At 31.8% G+C, this 17,468-nt stretch overlaps 1 protein-coding gene across 7 annotated transcripts in view; it reads right to left on the minus strand.

Moving 5' to 3' along the window:
* Klhl13 (kelch like family member 13) overlaps positions 1–17,468 on the minus strand; it is a 172,072-nt gene that overhangs the window by 20,924 nt on the left and 133,680 nt on the right. For all 7 annotated transcript variants that reach the window (XM_047535775.1, XM_047535771.1, XM_047535777.1 and 4 more), the window contains 2 exons: positions 2,062–2,194; positions 1,323–1,519 (listed from right to left, as the gene is read on the minus strand). In XM_047535775.1, the coding sequence (XP_047391731.1) occupies positions 1,323–1,519; positions 2,062–2,194 (330 nt within the window). The remainder of the gene's footprint in view (positions 1–1,322; positions 1,520–2,061; positions 2,195–17,468) is intronic.

The following is a 17,468-nucleotide window of genomic DNA, read 5'->3' on the forward strand; positions in this document are numbered from 1 at the left end:
TATATCTCATTCTAGTTAGGATCTCATTCTGTCTATTCTACTCTTATATGAGGTAAACTTTTCTAGCTTCCACATATGAGTGAGTACAGATGTTACTAGTCTTTCTGGGCTTAGCTTATTTCACCTAACACAATGTCCTCCAGGCTCATCCATGATAGAATTCCATTCTTTTTAAAGGCTAAGTAATATTACATTGTGTCTATATATACCACTTTATCTGTTCTTCAACTGATGAACAAGGAATATCTGATTAATAAAATAATTTAAGCAAAGCTCTCTTGAAACTTAGTGTTTTAAGGAAGAGTACATGTTCAAAAATTGTTGAGTCTTTAAAAGTCTAATGGCAATTATTTACCAATATTAAAATTTATATTAGTTAAAAATAATTATAAAAAGTGGATGCAGTGTCATACACCTGTAATCCCAGCAGCTCAGGAGGTCAAGTCAGAAGGATCACGAGTTCAAAGCCAGCCTCAGCAAAAGCAAGGTGCTAAGCAACTCAGTGAGATGGTTTCTAAATAAAATACAAATTAGTGCTGGGGGGATGTGGCTCAGAGGCCAAGTGCCCCTGAGTTCAATCCCTGGTGCCCTCCTCCCAAAAAGTGTACTATCCATCAACATAATAAATTCAGAAATAGATAAAAAATTACTACTGTTATAATTCTTAATCATAAAACCTAGTTCTAGGTGTTCTGGAATCTTGGCAATATTTCCGAATAGTCCAGGTATTTAGTTTCATGAAATCAAATTTAAGGGTCTCAACTAAAATAAAACATTATCTTTAGAAAATGGGTGACTACTAAGTACTCAATTGGTCATTAAAAAGGCTAAACACTCTTCATTGGTTAATATGTTTCTAAGAAATCAAGCTGGTATCCTTACAGGTCTGCACATAAGTTTTAGTTCTAGATCTTAACTCCTATACTGAAAGAAGGGGAAAAAAGTTGCCAAACCTATTTTAACAGACATCTATCAGCTCAGATTACATTTCTGTAGGATTCCATTAAAGAAGACTACTGTGTAAAATCATTAAGATGAACAGAACCAAATTAAGGTATGTAATATTATCAAAGAGGCTAAGGTATACATCTTTATCAAACACTATTAGTATTCCATGTCATTTGATGACACTGAAAGTTTTTGTTAAATGATACTGTTTTGTAAAAATGCAGCTGTTTTAATCTCATCTTGTTTCCAGACCACATACTATGTGACACCATTCTATTGGCAAGTTGCACATGTCTACATAACATTTTTTGTGAGTCCTACTGTAAACAGACTACAACCGGAATCTACCAAAAAAAAATCTGAAAATATCTTACCCCAGATATGAGAAATACTTTACAGAAGTCCAAAACTGGCAGAATTTGTAGAAAGCTGGCAGCTTCCAGTGTGTCTTGAAGGTTGTCCATATTAAGAGAAAGCTTCGCAGTATAAATGAAATCAATAATTTTCCTTAGACCAACTTTGCTCACACCATGAAGCTTAATGCACATCAAATCTTGTTCTTTCATTCCACCTTAAATATAAAAAAAGACATTCAATTAAATGAAGGTGGATAATTAAGGTCAAACTCACTTCTGCTGCTAATTAGATGCAATAAAATCAAGGAAAAGTCTTTTCTGTATAAGCCTTCAAACAAGAATCAGGTTTTTGCATATTTTACAATTAAAACAGTGCTTAAAGAAGATCATCTCTATACTAATGGAGGTCATATACGATGCAAGTACTTCTAAAATGTTCTCTTATCACTTCCTATCTTTTGATGGATCAAAGATTATATTAGTCAGACACAAAGCCTCTAATGGCCCATTCAGATATGAAAAGGAAAAGCTGTGAAACAACAATGGATGGTAGGAAAAAAGTGCATCATCTACAACCATATATGCTGGGCTTTCACGCACAGCAGTATAGCACCACCCATGATCATACATACTGGTGATTATTCCCTTTTAAAGTAACCGAATAAATAATTGAATTTCAAATTAGAAATAAAAAGATTTAAATACAAATTTTCCATATTGTTTTAATGTGGATGCAGAGTTTAAAAAGGCAAACTACCTGTGAACATAGCCTTGAAGTAATCACTAGCAGATGCCATCATGACTCTATGCACAGGGAAGGCATCATCTGTATCACCTGGCATCAGGGTCACATCACAAAGCAATCCTTCAAGTCGAAGCTGGTCAAAGCCCTGTAACAAGAATATGACTTGAGCCACTAATGAAGTAAAAGTTGCAAATCTATGGCCTAAAATTATATTTATATATTCGTGTGGAACAACATTTTTGGAAAAAAAAACAAAAGAATAATTACTCCAGAGAAGAAAAAAAATCAAACAGCTTTCTTGATATGTAGGAATATGTACATTTCACTATATGAAAAAGATGAAATTAGGGCTATTCAGATTAAGAACAAATAGGGAAAGTATATAAATTCAATTATTTACACAAACATTAAATTATACCTTGTTTTAGAAAAAAAGTCATGTAATCTTCTGTTTTCCCATCCAAAGAATAAGAGTATTAGACTGGTCAATGCTCCTTTCCATAATAATATATTAATACCCATATTATAGGACTTTAATGAAATATTTTGCATTTTCTGTTTTTGAGAAAAAGGGAGAGACTATCTACAGTAAATGCAAGATAGGAGTCCACTCTACCAATCAGATTGTTCTGTCTTTGAGAAGGACTTTGCTGTAAAAATTCCAATACGTGGCACATTGCTGCTGCTTGACCAATTATCTTTCAGTTTGAGATTTAATTATCTTTGGTAAAAGGAGGCCAGGAAGCCCCAACATGACTCTTAATTGTCCCCAAATGTTTAAAGGTTTAGCAGAGAATTAACATGCTATCACCCATAGTTTGGAAGAGAGATAGGGTTCTGTTAAGTAGAATGCTCTTCCACCTATACCCATTAATGTCCCAAGCAATAACAGACAATAGTTCTCTGGATCTACTCTTGAGAGAATGAAACATTTTTAAGATCATACAAGTATGATTCCAAAATGTAAACATATTTTATAACATCATGTTGTACACAGTGGATATATACAATTTTGTCAATTAAAAATAAGAAACTCAAAGTAATTATAGCAGGCTGGTAGAGTGCATCAAAAAGAGGCAATATACAATTTAATAATGAGGCCAAAAGAATGAAGATTTTGGCAAGATTGAGTATGTAGTTTCAAAGATAGAAATATTTATTATTAAAAAATTGGGAAGACAGAGATATAAATTGATTTGTACAAACATAATAATGTAATACAATAAGAACTAATACAAAGGATTACTGAATCAAGTTCATATTTTAATGACCACAAGTAAAACTTTAAATAAAGTTATTATTCACAGATTTAAGAAGCAAAAGGTATAATATACTAAGAACACATTTTTTAAAATATTGATTCTACATATATGTATAATATAATCCTTAGTCTAAACTTCTCATTATAATTTAAAAATTATGTTTTAAGGTAAATAATTGAAGCTACAGAACTGAAACTACAAAGAAATTATCTGATCCAGTTACCTTCCCTCTAGGGAATGAAAAACAGTCCTACATTATACATATATTTTAGAACAGGATTATATATCATATTTGTCTTGCTCCCATGATGAATGACATATGCTTTTGTTCACAAATAAAATATCTTTCAAAAATGTGCCTTTGACTTTGTAAACACAAACATATACTCCATGACCGCCACTTCATCTATTAGCCTGTTATTCAAAAAAGGAGAAGAAAAAGAATAATAGCTCATCTTGGAAAAGAAACATCAATTTTGGGGGAATATTCTCATGCTGAAGGCAAAAAGTAACTCTTTTAAGATTCATATATGAAATATAATGTGTAATATGTTTACAAGAATCACCTTTCAAATATAAGTGAGCATCAGGAAGTAATGAATGAGTACACTGAAGTGGGGTATGACAGTCAAGCAACTAAGATGTCCCTCAGCTGGAAGAGTTTAGGAACTAGCATATTTGAATTCAACAAATGAACCAACTTTTATCCAGAAGCTATCATTTGGTACTTTAAAGCCACAAAGTCACAACTGGCAGAACTTTCACCTTGTTGACAAGTTAATTCAGAAGTAGAAATTTATTTGTGAAACCTCTCCCAATAATAAAATGAACTATGCTTAAGGTGCTTATTTGTGTAGATGGTAAAGGATAAGAGTGAAGAAACCCAGGCAGAGTTTGGAGAGAAAAGTTTGACTCCAAAAGGCATAGCTTTATTGTTTTTGTTGTTATTTTTAACTCCCTCAAATAATTTTTAGGTTAAATGCTTTAAATATACGCTTTTAAAAGTCAAAATACAAAAAAAATTTTAAAACTGAAAGTCACCCTCAAGTGGGATAACATATACATGGCTGTGCATTTTAAAATTCACTTGAGCAGATAATATGTGCAATCTTCTAGCTCTCTGCACATAGGTTTAATTAGTTCTTCTTAGAGGATGCAAAGTATTCTATAGTGGGGACACACCACAAATTATTCATCCATTCCCCTCTAGTTGAACACTTGGACTGTGTCTCAACTTTTGAAATTACAAGCAATGCTGCAATGAATATATATATATATATATATATATGTACATATATATATACACACACATGTATATAATACACAGACACATGCACACACAGAAACTTCTGTAAGTATATTTGTAGGAGATATTCTCAGAAATAGAGTTGTTGGCTAGATAACATATGCATTTTTAACATTTTGATAGCTCCTGCTAAAAGATTTGATTTTTCTTGGGAAAAATATCATGCCTTAGGTACTAGTAAAAAGGAGATGTCAGATATCAGTAAGATGAGACTAGGTACTGTGTGTCTTCCTCCCTTATTTTCATTCATCAAATAATTTTTGAATCTCCTCTAAAGCAAATGTAATCTTTGGGAAGAATTCAAGGTCTACTTATTCAAAAGCAATGACTGTATCCAGTCAGTTATTTCCTTCCATTAAAACAAAAACAACAACAAAAAAATCTTCTTGGCTTATTTGCTAGCTCTCCTGCCTTGTAAATATTACTACAAGTATTTTACATTTAGAATTGAATAACACAATAGGCTCCATTCCTACTATTTATTACTTCTTCTTTTTTCTTTGAAAAAAAAGTATGGCTAATGCTTCTTGTATCATTAACTATATCATTTCTTATTTTGTCCACATTACATTAAATTGCACATGGAGACACAATCCTCAAAATCTGAACAACTCAGATCTACTAAGACATAAATAAACTTTACCCTCTGGCAAATTTGATCATTTGCATCTTTTTACACTATTGTAAAAAATACTCTACCCTTTATCAGTATAATATGGCATTCCAAAAGAAAAAAAAAATCTGACATTTTAAGTGTTTCCTATTCTAAGCTTAATTTATCTACCTTTGGCAAATTGTCTGCTTTTGTGAGGTTTTGTACTTATTTTCACTGCATGTAAAGTAGTTTGCTTTCTATACATTTCACAATCTTTATTTTCATATGCATAAATGAATAATCTCACCATCCAATTTTTTACTTACCAATTTTATTTGATTATTGCTATCTTTATCAAAATGAGATCTATCAATTCAGAATATTTTCTTACAGACTGCTGGTATTTTATTTGTATATGATTTTTCTGGATATCCCAGATCTGCTTAAAGAGAAGTTCTTTCCATAACACACACTGTTGGATAGAAGAAGGTAGTCATTTCTCTAAATAGCTTTAATACTATCACCTTCTAGTGGAGTACATACATTAAAAGAGGAGGTCATTCTCCACACTGTCCACCTGCTTTCAGTATACTTATTTTTACTCTCATTCATAATCTTTTCTCCCATTTATCTCTAGGAAAAGTCACAAAGATAGCTTGCATACTCAAAATATATCCTTTCATTGCAAAATCATTTTCCTCCATCAAATTTGTATTCACTCTTCTCATAAGATTTCTATAAATTATGTTGTCTATCTCCATATGCTTATCAACTATATACCTAAACAATTCTGCTTTATGTAAATTGCTCAATTCCAATTGGTTTTCTAGACTGTCCTTAAAACTGCTTATGTTGATTTAAATTCATTTATCTGTCTCTACACTTATCTTAGTTCTATATTTTTCTATTTCTTCAGGACCTTGGTTTTAAGAGGGATTTGTCTGCTATCAGTGTCTTTAATATTTCCCTTTCTATCTCCTATAAATCTTCCCATATCCTCTTCTTTTTATCTTCCATATCCTTTTGAGAGAAAGAAGGGCATTAAAATGTTTTTTTCCTCCTCCAAATTAAATTTACCCAATGTATCAAAACTTTAAATGCTATTAAATAGAGGGAGGTACATATTTACTATCCTGAAAGACTAAAATATATTAAATGAGTAGGGTAAACTTTATAATAACCATATTAAAACAGAAGAGAATGAGTTGGCATTACAGAATTATAATATGGAAAACAGACAAGATATAAATAGTTTACTTAAAAAGTTGATTGGATGTAAAAAGCTTTCACATGAAATATAATTCCATTGTGGGAAAAGCTTTATTGATACTGTCAGGTGTTGAAAAAACAATCTAATAGGGGCTGGGGTTGTGGTTCAGTGGTAGAGCACTTGCCTAGCATGTGTGAGGCACTGGGTTCAATTCTCAGCACTGTATATAAATAAATAAATAAATAAATAAATAAATAAATAAATAAATAAAATAAGGGGTATTGTGTCCATCTACAACGAAAAAGTATTTTAAATACAATCTAATAAGCAAATCTTTCCACTAACTTCTGCATTAAAAAATAACTTAGTAGCATATTATATCTAATTTTGATGACTGTCATTTCAAAAAGGAGGTAGAGAAAACAGGAAATGTATATTGAAAAGAGAAATAAAAAGTACTGGTTAAAAGTATGTTCTGTGAACAAAGAACTATGAAACTAAAGCAAAGAACTCCAGTGTTAAAATACATGGAATGTATTTGATCAAAACACTATCAACCATGTTTTTATGAGGCCACTCTTCATTTTATTAAGAAGAGAGAAGGGGAACAGATGTATTTATGTTAAAATGAATATACAGGTTGAACATAAAAATTTATATAAGTATTAAACTCTGCTCTCATTATATAACACCACTCAGGGTTTAGAATATTTCTAATGGTTCCCTATCACTGTATTTTATCACAACTCCTGGTTTTCAAAGACTTCTCTGATTTGGCCCCAACCCAATTATCCAACCTTATTTTTATTATTTCCCTTTGTACTCTAAATCATCTTATCCAGTTCTCCATACTGTCTCATTGGTAAAAATGCAGGCTTACTCCATTTCCAGAGCTTTCATTTGTGCCATTATTTTTCACATGGAATGTCTTCCTTCCTTCAAACACAAATTTGACCTCCTTTGTAAAGCTATCTCCAAACAAATCTCCTTTAAAATTATTAGGAACCTTCAGTCTGGGTTTCATAATTTAGCACTTAATTATAGCCTATAAATTTGTTTTCAGTGAAGATGGAATAACAGACATTGGCTTTATGTTACCTCTGAAACACTTTAAAACTAAAAAAAAGTATGAAAATATCAGTTTAAAATACTCAAAGGAGAGGTATCTATAAAAGAAAAGAAACAAATAAGGTGAGCTCTATAATTGTCACAATTTACTGCCTAGAGATCCCAGGCATAGGTACAGGGAGTGGGAACTCAGGTAAAACCCAGCTTTTTTCCCAAGACCGAAGAGTCTGAGGAGACCAAGGCAACTAAATTTGTAGGGCAAAATATATGAGAAATCTGCACGGAGGACTTCAGATAGCTCTTGAAGATGCAGGTGAATAAAAATAAGAGAATTTTGCGAAAGACTCAAAAAGAGAATATGGAACAATCTATAAGACTAACAAAGGGCTGGGAAGAGCTCCTGTTTAAACCATAAGAATGGAAAGCTTATAACGTTATGGCTTTAGAGTTCACAAAAGAATTTTGCCTCAGTACTGGGGAAAAGCTGACTCTACAATAAATGCTGCTCTGGCATCAACTCTGAAGCCTTAAAAGTAAATGAAAAAAAAAACCTTGTCAATTGGGAAATTAATTGGGAAAGGATATCATCATAGTGATTAAATTAAACTGTACATCTACTAAACACATAAAATTATATGAAATAATAATCACTTTTTTGCTGTTTTCTAATTTATAAAATAAAAATTAAAGGGATGGTAACATATATACCAAGTAAACACTAAAACACAGCTGGCGTGACTATAATATCATACAAAATAGATTTCAGAGCAAAGATTATTTCTAGGGATAAAGTGAGTCATTTTGTGATAACAGTATCATTTTGCCAAGAGAGTATAAAATACTTAAATGCTTATGTGTATTAAGAGAGTTTCAAAATATATGAAGCAAAAACTGAAAGAACTACCAAGAGAAATAAACAGATTCACAATTGCAGTGGTAGATTTCAATATTGTTCTCTCAAAAACTGATTTTAAAAGTGACAGAAATCAATAAGGATACAGAAGACTTAACTATATAAACCAACTTAATTTAGTTAAAATTTATAGAATACTTCACCAAACAATAAGGGAATGCAAATTATTTTCAGGCACGTATAGGACTTTTACCATGACAGATCATACCATGAATTAAAATACCAGTGTTTTTTAAATGTAAAGCAATTTTGAAATTTTTAAAATATTTAAACCATACAAAGTATGTTCTTCAACCAGTTTAATTAAATTACAAATCAGAAACAGAAAGGTCTCTGGGAAGTCCCCAAATATTTGTAAATTGAATAATATAATTCTAAATAACCCATGAAGAAGCTAAATGGGAAACTAGAAAACATTTTTAGCTAAGCGCAAATACAATGTATTGAAAAGTAGCAGATGCAGCTAAAGCTGTATGTAGGAGGAAATTTATAGCAGTAAATGACTATATTAGGAAATAAAATTCTCATATGAAAGATCACAATTTCCCCCTTAGGAAACCTGAACTAAAGAGCAAATTAATTACAAGTTAAGAAGAAGAATGGAAATAACAGATCACAGTGGAAGTCAATGAAATACAAGCCAAAGAAAACACAATAAAACCAAAAGCTGCTTCTTTAAGGTCCATGAACATAAAAAATTTGACCAGATTGACCAGAGGGGAAAAGACAGAAAATACAAATTACTAATACCAGGACTGATGGGGGTAATATCACTACTAAAAGGATGATGAGGAATTATGGACAACTGCATGCTGAAAATTTTGAAAACTCAATTGAAATGGACAAATTCCTTAAAAGACACAGCTCCTAAAGTTTATTCTAGAAGAAACAGAAATCCCAAATAGTGATACTACTATAAAATTGAATTTGAATTCAAAATCCTCCCCCAAAGAAAACTCTAATCTCTGATGGTTTCACTGGTAAGATAAACCAAACATCAAAAGAAGAAAGGACACCAATACTTCACAAACACATCTGGATTATTAGAAGGGAATATATCCCAATTTATTCCACATGGCCAGAATCATCTTTTTTTCTTTTCTTTTTATTTTTTTGTACTGATGACTGAACTCAGGGACACTCACCACTGAAACACATCTCCAGCACTTTTTGAATTTTATTTACAGACAGGGTCTCACTGAGTTGCTAAGGGCCTCGATAAGTTGCTGAGGCTGGCTTTAAACTCAAGATCCACCTGCCTCAGCTTCCTGAGCTGCTGAGATTACAGGTGTGCGCTACATATTTTTTTCTTCTTCTTAGGATTGTACCCAGAACCTGGCACAAGCTAGTCAAGTAAGTACTCTACTACTAAGTTATATCCTCAGCTCCTAGCACTAATTACAAAACCAGACAAAGACAACTAAAGAAAACCAAGATCAAAATTCATAAGAAGCACAGATATAAAAATTCTCAACAAAATTTTATCAAATCAAATTGAACAATATTTTAAAAGGGCATTCCATCATGACCAAGGAGAGTTTATGCCTCTAATACAAGATTGCTTTGGTATTCAAAAGTCAATCAATAAAACTGATCATATTAACAGACTAAAAAAAATGATAAAATATTCTCAATACCTATAAAAATATATTAGATGAAATTCAACATTTGTTCCTAATTGGGGGTGGGGACTCCCAGCTAACTAAAAATAAAAAGGAACTTCCTCAAATCTACAAGTAACATTATAGCCAAAGATTGAATGCTTTTCCCACAACATCAACATCAAAAACAAAGCAAGAATATACAGTCTCACCACTCCTATTCAGCATTTTTTCTGGAAGTTCTACACAGTGCAATAAAAGAAGAAAAGAAATAAAAGACTGGAAAGGAAGAAATAAAACCATTTTTCTTTATAGGTGAAATGGTTGTCTATGTTGAAAATCCTACAGAAGCTCTAAAAACCTCCTATAGTTTATTAAGTTTGCAAGATACAAATTAATAATTAATATCAAACTGAATTAATATATAACAACCATAAATTGAATTTATGTATTAAAGTATTTTGACTCAAATTAATATGGGTCAGTCCTATCAACACATGCTAAATAACCAAAAATACTCAATTGAGAGAACACAATAATAACACACTAAAGTGACCTAAAAAGTAACACAGTCTTTCAACTTATATCCTAAAGATACACATTCAATTAGAAATATAAGATTAACTTATTGTACCTTAACTTGAGTATCCCAAGAGTTTTTCCCAGGAAAACCTACAGACTCATTTCCTTATATTCTAGATGCCCTTAAGAAGTTGAGAAGAAATGAAGGAAAGTATCATTTTCATAGAAATCTCAATAATCTAAATTATTTGCACTCTTCTTCTGTAAAATGTAACTTCTCCTGGTCATTTTGCTTTTGTTTCTTATGTTAACAGTATAGTTTTTAAACTGCTTATCTTATCATCAGGAAGTTTTGAAATAGGGTACAGTTCATTGACACAGCATGATCAGCAACCCAAACATTTACACTAGGAAAAACATTCTATGAAGTTAATCCAGTGGAACGCAATACACACTTATTTGTATAGGCTTTTGGAATAACCCATTTCTTTAACGTTCTATTAGCTACATAATAACTTAGGGCTATAAAATTATATCTTACTTTGACTTTAGGACTAAAATTAGAGAGAGAAAATGAATAGCTAAAATGGAAAAAAACATGGGAAGAGCAGTTTTATAGGCAATAATCTTTAAAATGAGAAAATGCCAATTAGCAACCTAGCTAGCCAGAGCAGGGAGGTATTTTCAAGCTCTTATAGGTTTCAATAAGAATAGCCACTAATCAGGAAATGATTTCTTCCCACCTATGTAAGTATTATACAATTAACAAACATTACCACCAACCGAAGCATGGTACCCTCATTATGTCCTCCTTGTCCTAACAGGAATGCTTCAAACTGTCAGTTAATACTTTTATCTTATTTTTGTTTCTTTTGGGCAGGAGAGGGGAAGGGCAGACAGGCAAGAAGATAATCTGCATAATTCTATTTCAATCAAGAATAAAATCTCTATCATTCATGCCAAATTATGTTTTAGCCTTCATTAGTATGTTTGTACACTTAGAGTTAATACACAATATTTATAGACATTGTATTTTATTTTTTTAATTTATTTTTATTGTAAACAAATGGGATACATGTTGTTTCTGTTTGTACATGGAGTAACAGCATACCATCTGTGTAATCATACATTTACATAAGGTAATGATGTTTGATTCATTCTGTTATTTTTTTCCTTCCCCCCCACCCCTCCCACCCCTCTTTTCCCTCTATACAGTTCCTCCTTCCTCCCTTCTTGCCTCCCTCCCACCCCCATTATATATCATCATCCACTTATCAGTGAGATCATTCGTCCTTTGTTTTTTTGAGATTGGCTTATCTCACTTAGAATGATATTCTCCAATTTCATCCATTTGTCTGCAAATGCCATAATTTTATTATTCTTTATAGCTGAGTAATATTCCATTGTATATATATATACCACAGTTTCTTTATCGACATTGTATTTTAAAAGGTAATGCAGTTTACAGACAGATTAGAAGATACATAAATGCAAATTTAAGGTCAGCATATCTGGGTCAAGTTGTAGTACTTGCCATTTACTGGATATGTATACTTGGAAAAACCTCCTAATCCCTGTGAGATTTAGTTTCCTTATCTATAAAATAAAGAAAAAATATTGCCCTTTCTCTCATGACATTGTTTTCAATTTTCAATGAGGCAAGTACATAAGAAAATAAGTTAAAAACTGCCACCCAAATTAATTTATTCCAGATCTTGAGGACCTCACTGAGAGTTAATATTAAAAAGGGCTAAATGGTTCATATAAAGGAGAAGCTACTAACTCTGCTTGGGTCAAGAAACATTTCACATGAGGAGAAGTTGATCAATGGATACTAAATTACAGTTAGGAGCAAGAAGCTTGCTATGCTATTATATAATAGGATGAATATAACCATAATTGTACTGCATACTTCAAAAGTTAGAAGAAAGGATTTTGAATGTTTTCACCATAGAGAAATGATGAAAGTTTGAGGAGATTGATACAGCTAACCTAACTTAAATAATGTATAAATGTACTAATACCACATGATAGCCCATAAATATGTACAATTTTTATGTTTTATGTATCAGATCAAAATTTATTTTGAAAATAAATTTTATTTTTTATGCCAAAAATAAATATCTTATACAAAGGCATCATTTAAGTTGAGTCATTATGAATAAATAGGGGCTTACCAGACAGATACAATAAAGTAAGGATATTTGAGGGAGAGGAAATGGGTGTAACAACACTCATATGTGAAAAAAAAAAAACATGTTTAGGGGATAGTGAAAAAAATAATAAATATTCCAGGTATTTGCCTTGACCCTCTATTTAAATATATGAAGGAAAGATTACATGGTTGAATGGAAAAAACTTGGAAATTGGCAGAGTAGTTATGGCAGAACAATGAAGAACCATAAAACCGAAGGTGCTCAAAGAAAATACTTATAAACCATGGACCAGATAAGGGATTTGTATCTAGAATATATTTAAGAATTATTGCTTCCTAACACTAAAATTACAAATGACCCAAATAAAAATTGAGCAAAGGACCTGAACAGACATTTCTCTAAGGATCACATCCAAATGACCATAAACACAAATTTTAAAAAGTTTAACATTCTTAGCAAATCAGGAAAATTCAAATCAAAACCAAAAGTATGAGTATAATAAAAAAGAAGCAGTGGTAAGTCTGTGAAGAAATTGGAAACTTCTATACTGCCAGTGTAAATATAAAATGGTACAGCCACTATGAAAAACCATGTGGCATTTTGTCAAAAGATTAAACCAAGAATTACGTAGAACCAAGTAATTCTACTCCTAAGTATCTACCAAAGATAAATGAAAATATAGCCACACACACATACACATGCTTCTACACAAATGATCACAGCAGCATTATTCATAAGTCAAAATGTGGGAAAACTCAACTATCCATCAGTGGATGAACAAATTGTGGTATATCAATACAGTGGAATAGTATTTGGCCATGGAAAGGAAGCAAGCATGCTGCATGCTACAATATGGACAAACCTTGAAAACATTATGCTAAGTAAAAGAAACCAGTCACAAAAGACCACATAGCACATGATTCCATTTATATGAAATACTCAGAATAAGCAGATCTATAGAGATAGTGGATTAATGGTTGCTAAGAGTTGAGGAAGGAGTTGGGGGCAGATGGGGAATAACTGCTAACAAATAAGAATTTCTTTCATTTCTTCTTTCTCCCTCTCCACCCGCTGGTACTAGACTGGAACCTAGGGGCTTGCACATTCTAGACAAGCACTCTACCACTGAGCTATATCCATAGCCACAAATACAAATACACAGATTTCTTTCTTTTTTTTGTATTGGGTATTGAACCCAGAGTCACTTAACCACTGAGCCACATCTCCAGCCCTTTTTTATTGTTATTTTGAGACAAGGCCTTACTAAGGTGCTTAGGCTGACTTTGAACCTGCAATTTTCCTGCCTCAACCTCTGGAGTCACTGGGAAAACAGATATGGGCCACTGTGCCAAGCAGTACAGGTTTCTTTTTGAGGTAATAATAATGTACAATTGACTGTGGTAATGGTTGCACAATCCTGTAAATATACTAAACATCATCGTATTGTATTATTTACTTTAAGTGGGTTAATTTTATGGTATATGAATCATATATCAATAAAGATATTATTTTTAAAACTGAAGGTGCTAGGAAGGGTATGATTCAAAGAATTATACTGTAGGGTGAAGCAGTAAAAGAAAGATATTGTCACCTTAAAGAATTCAAAGAATTGAAGGTTTCCATGAGAAGTAACCACAGATTTAGCAGCAGTCCAGGAGTGTGGGAAATGAGAGCATCCTTGAATTTACCAATCACTACTTTAGCTAACCCTGGTTAATCTTCTTTATTTCAATAAAAGTAATTTGCAACTGCTAATTCCATCATGGATTCTCCTGGGATTTGTTCAGAGTTCTAGGAATCCAAGCCTATTAGGAATCGAATGTCTTTCTAGGCACTGTCTTTGACAGTCCAGTTTGCTGAAGCCTATTTAATGGAGATGACTAATCTGCCATTCATGCCAACCAGACAGAAACCTTATTTGATTCACCCATCACTTCTGATCAGTTCCATTTTCTCTGACATATTTTCTGTTTACGTTGGGTAGAACAAAAAATAAATGGATATTTATCATGCAACTTATTTTTCCATAAATTATGACATTTAATCTTCATATCTCTCATCCAGATTATAAATAAGGAAGCTGGCCTAGAGAGGGTACGTGACTTCTCAAACTTGTATAACTAGTTAATAAGTGGTACAATTAGAATTCCAGTTTAAGTTGAACCCCTTGTCAATCTTACTCCAGTTAGGCAATTGGGTAATCAATCCTGCAGACTAAGACTTCTTAGAACACTTGTTTCCCATGGATCTTTTCTCCCAACAATACTTTCAAAGTCTTTTCAAGCTGTACTTTGTTTTACTGCTAATTTTAAAACAGTAATAACATTTATACATTAAACACTTCCCTGGCTTGTTCCCTTGACAACCACACACCTAAGATTAAATACAAAATGGTTCCCTATTTGTTTTTGGACTTAAAAATCTTAGTTTGTAAGAACATGATTTAAATAGACTTTAAAATAAAGCATGTAAGATTTTTTTAAAAAAAATAGAGTACTAATTCTGTACACTACTGAAAATAACAAAAAATTAGTTACAGAAAGATCATTTTCAAGTAATATAAACTTTGTGGTTACTCTAATATCACAAATTTTACCACCAGCCTGGACCAATGAGACAAAGCAGACAGAGCCAAGGGCTATAAGATCCAGCTACACTTTGCTCGACCATTCTATTGTTTAAATTAAATAAATTATATAGAAAATATTTCCATTGTGAACAAACTAAAACAATGTACAATTATGCATAGCAAAAAGTAATATCTTGGGCTGGGTTGTGGCTCAGTGGTAGGGTACTTGCCTAGCATATGTGAGGCACTAGATTCAATCCTCAGCACCACATAAAAGTAAATAAATAAAATAAAAGTATTGTGTTCATCTCCAAAAAATATTTTTTAAAAGTAATATCTTTCATTATTCTCCCTAATGTTTGGAGATCTTTTGCTATGAGCTCACATTCATATATATATATATATATATATATATATATATATATATGTAGTCTAATTTTTCCACAAATAGGATTACTTAATATACATTGCCCTATCACTTTTTCAGTTTTATTGACATATAACTAATATAACATACAACCTATTTAAAGTGTACTAAATCAATGGTTTTTATATATATTTTTTATAAAATATTAAAATTTATTAAATGTATTTTATATTGATGTATTAATATCATCAGATATCAAACAAGGATGGGATAGTTAATATAAAAGGATATCTACAGTGCCTTAACTGCATGAAGCAAGTTTCAGAACAGGTTTTTGTATATTTAAAGATACATGCAACCATCTCCACAGTGAACTTTAGAATATTTTCATAATCTCAAAAAGAGTTCCCTTGAACTATTATACACAAACCCTCCCAGTTTCCCTAACTCCAAGCAAATACTAGTTTATTTTGTGTTTCTATAGATTTCTCTATTCTGAATATTGCATACAAATGGAATCATAGAAATTGTGGACTTTTGTGACCAGACTCTTATACCTAGCATAGTGTTTTCAGGATTCATCCAGGAAGCATGCATCATGCTTTGAATTTTAAAATATAGTTGAATCACATTCCATTGTATGGATAGATATATCACATTTTCCCCATTACTTTTTTATACTTCATGTCTTATATTCTTCCATTCAATATCTACATACCTATTTCACTCTTTTTAGAGACTACCTAGTATTGCATAGTTTTGGTGCAACATAATGCATATAATCATTCCCCTACTGATGGATATTTAATCTATTTTCAATATTTCCCCATTGTAACAATTTCACTTTTGTGTTGATGATACTCACAGGACAATGAACCTTAGAATCCACCTCCCATTAGAAATTGTTATATTGGAAAACTATGCTATATGCATGTATGAATATATCACAATGAAATTCACTACTCTGTACAACTGTTATGCACCATTAAATAATAAATTGGGATATTGGAAAAATGGGATTTGTCTAGATTCACATATTGGAACTAGAAGGGAGTATAGTGATGTCCTAGTCAAGAGTCATATTTTGGAGATAAGAAAAATGAAGCCCAGAGAAATTGCACTAAACACTGAGGTAACACAAGTATAAGCTGTCTCTCATTATGCTATGTATTATATTTATAATAATGGTTTATTATAATGTTTATTTATTTAATGTTTTTTTAACCATGGATATGCATGAAATCTACCTGGGGAGATTTCATTTAAAGATAAATTTAGAAAGATATATTTTCCTTATCTACTAAACAGAAAAGACATATAATTTAATTATATTTAGAATACACTTATGGATGTCCTTTAATTCAGCAATGCCCACAGAGGTCAGTGAATATTCACAAAGGTCAAAGTACTCCAGATGCTAATCCTTAATCCCTATGTTAAATATCTCCAGATTACAGGAGTTTGTGTTCTTTTGGCTTTCTGTCCCCTACCTTCATGTTAGTTAGCTATTACTTCTTAAATCTATAAGTGGGTTTGCATCTAGCAGTCTTCATTCCAACTCTCACACCTACTATTGTCCACATGAGTTGATACACCAAATAAACATGATCTTTAGAACTATGACAAAGATGTTAGGAGAACAGGTTGTGAATGAGAAACTAGAAAATTTAGTGTAGAGACCTTGTCATATGTACTTAGGCTGCTATGTAATAGTCAGTGTTGCCAAATATGATATTCTTCAAGAAAGTGATATGCTAGCAAGATGTCCTTTATATACACAAACACACACACACACAAATTGAATTCTGGGAATTTTTTTAATCAGGAAAGTATACATTACTCCATCAAGA

This window comes from Sciurus carolinensis, chromosome X (genome assembly GCF_902686445.1).
Source record: "Sciurus carolinensis chromosome X, mSciCar1.2, whole genome shotgun sequence".
Classification (NCBI taxonomy): Eukaryota; Metazoa; Chordata; class Mammalia; order Rodentia; family Sciuridae; genus Sciurus; species Sciurus carolinensis.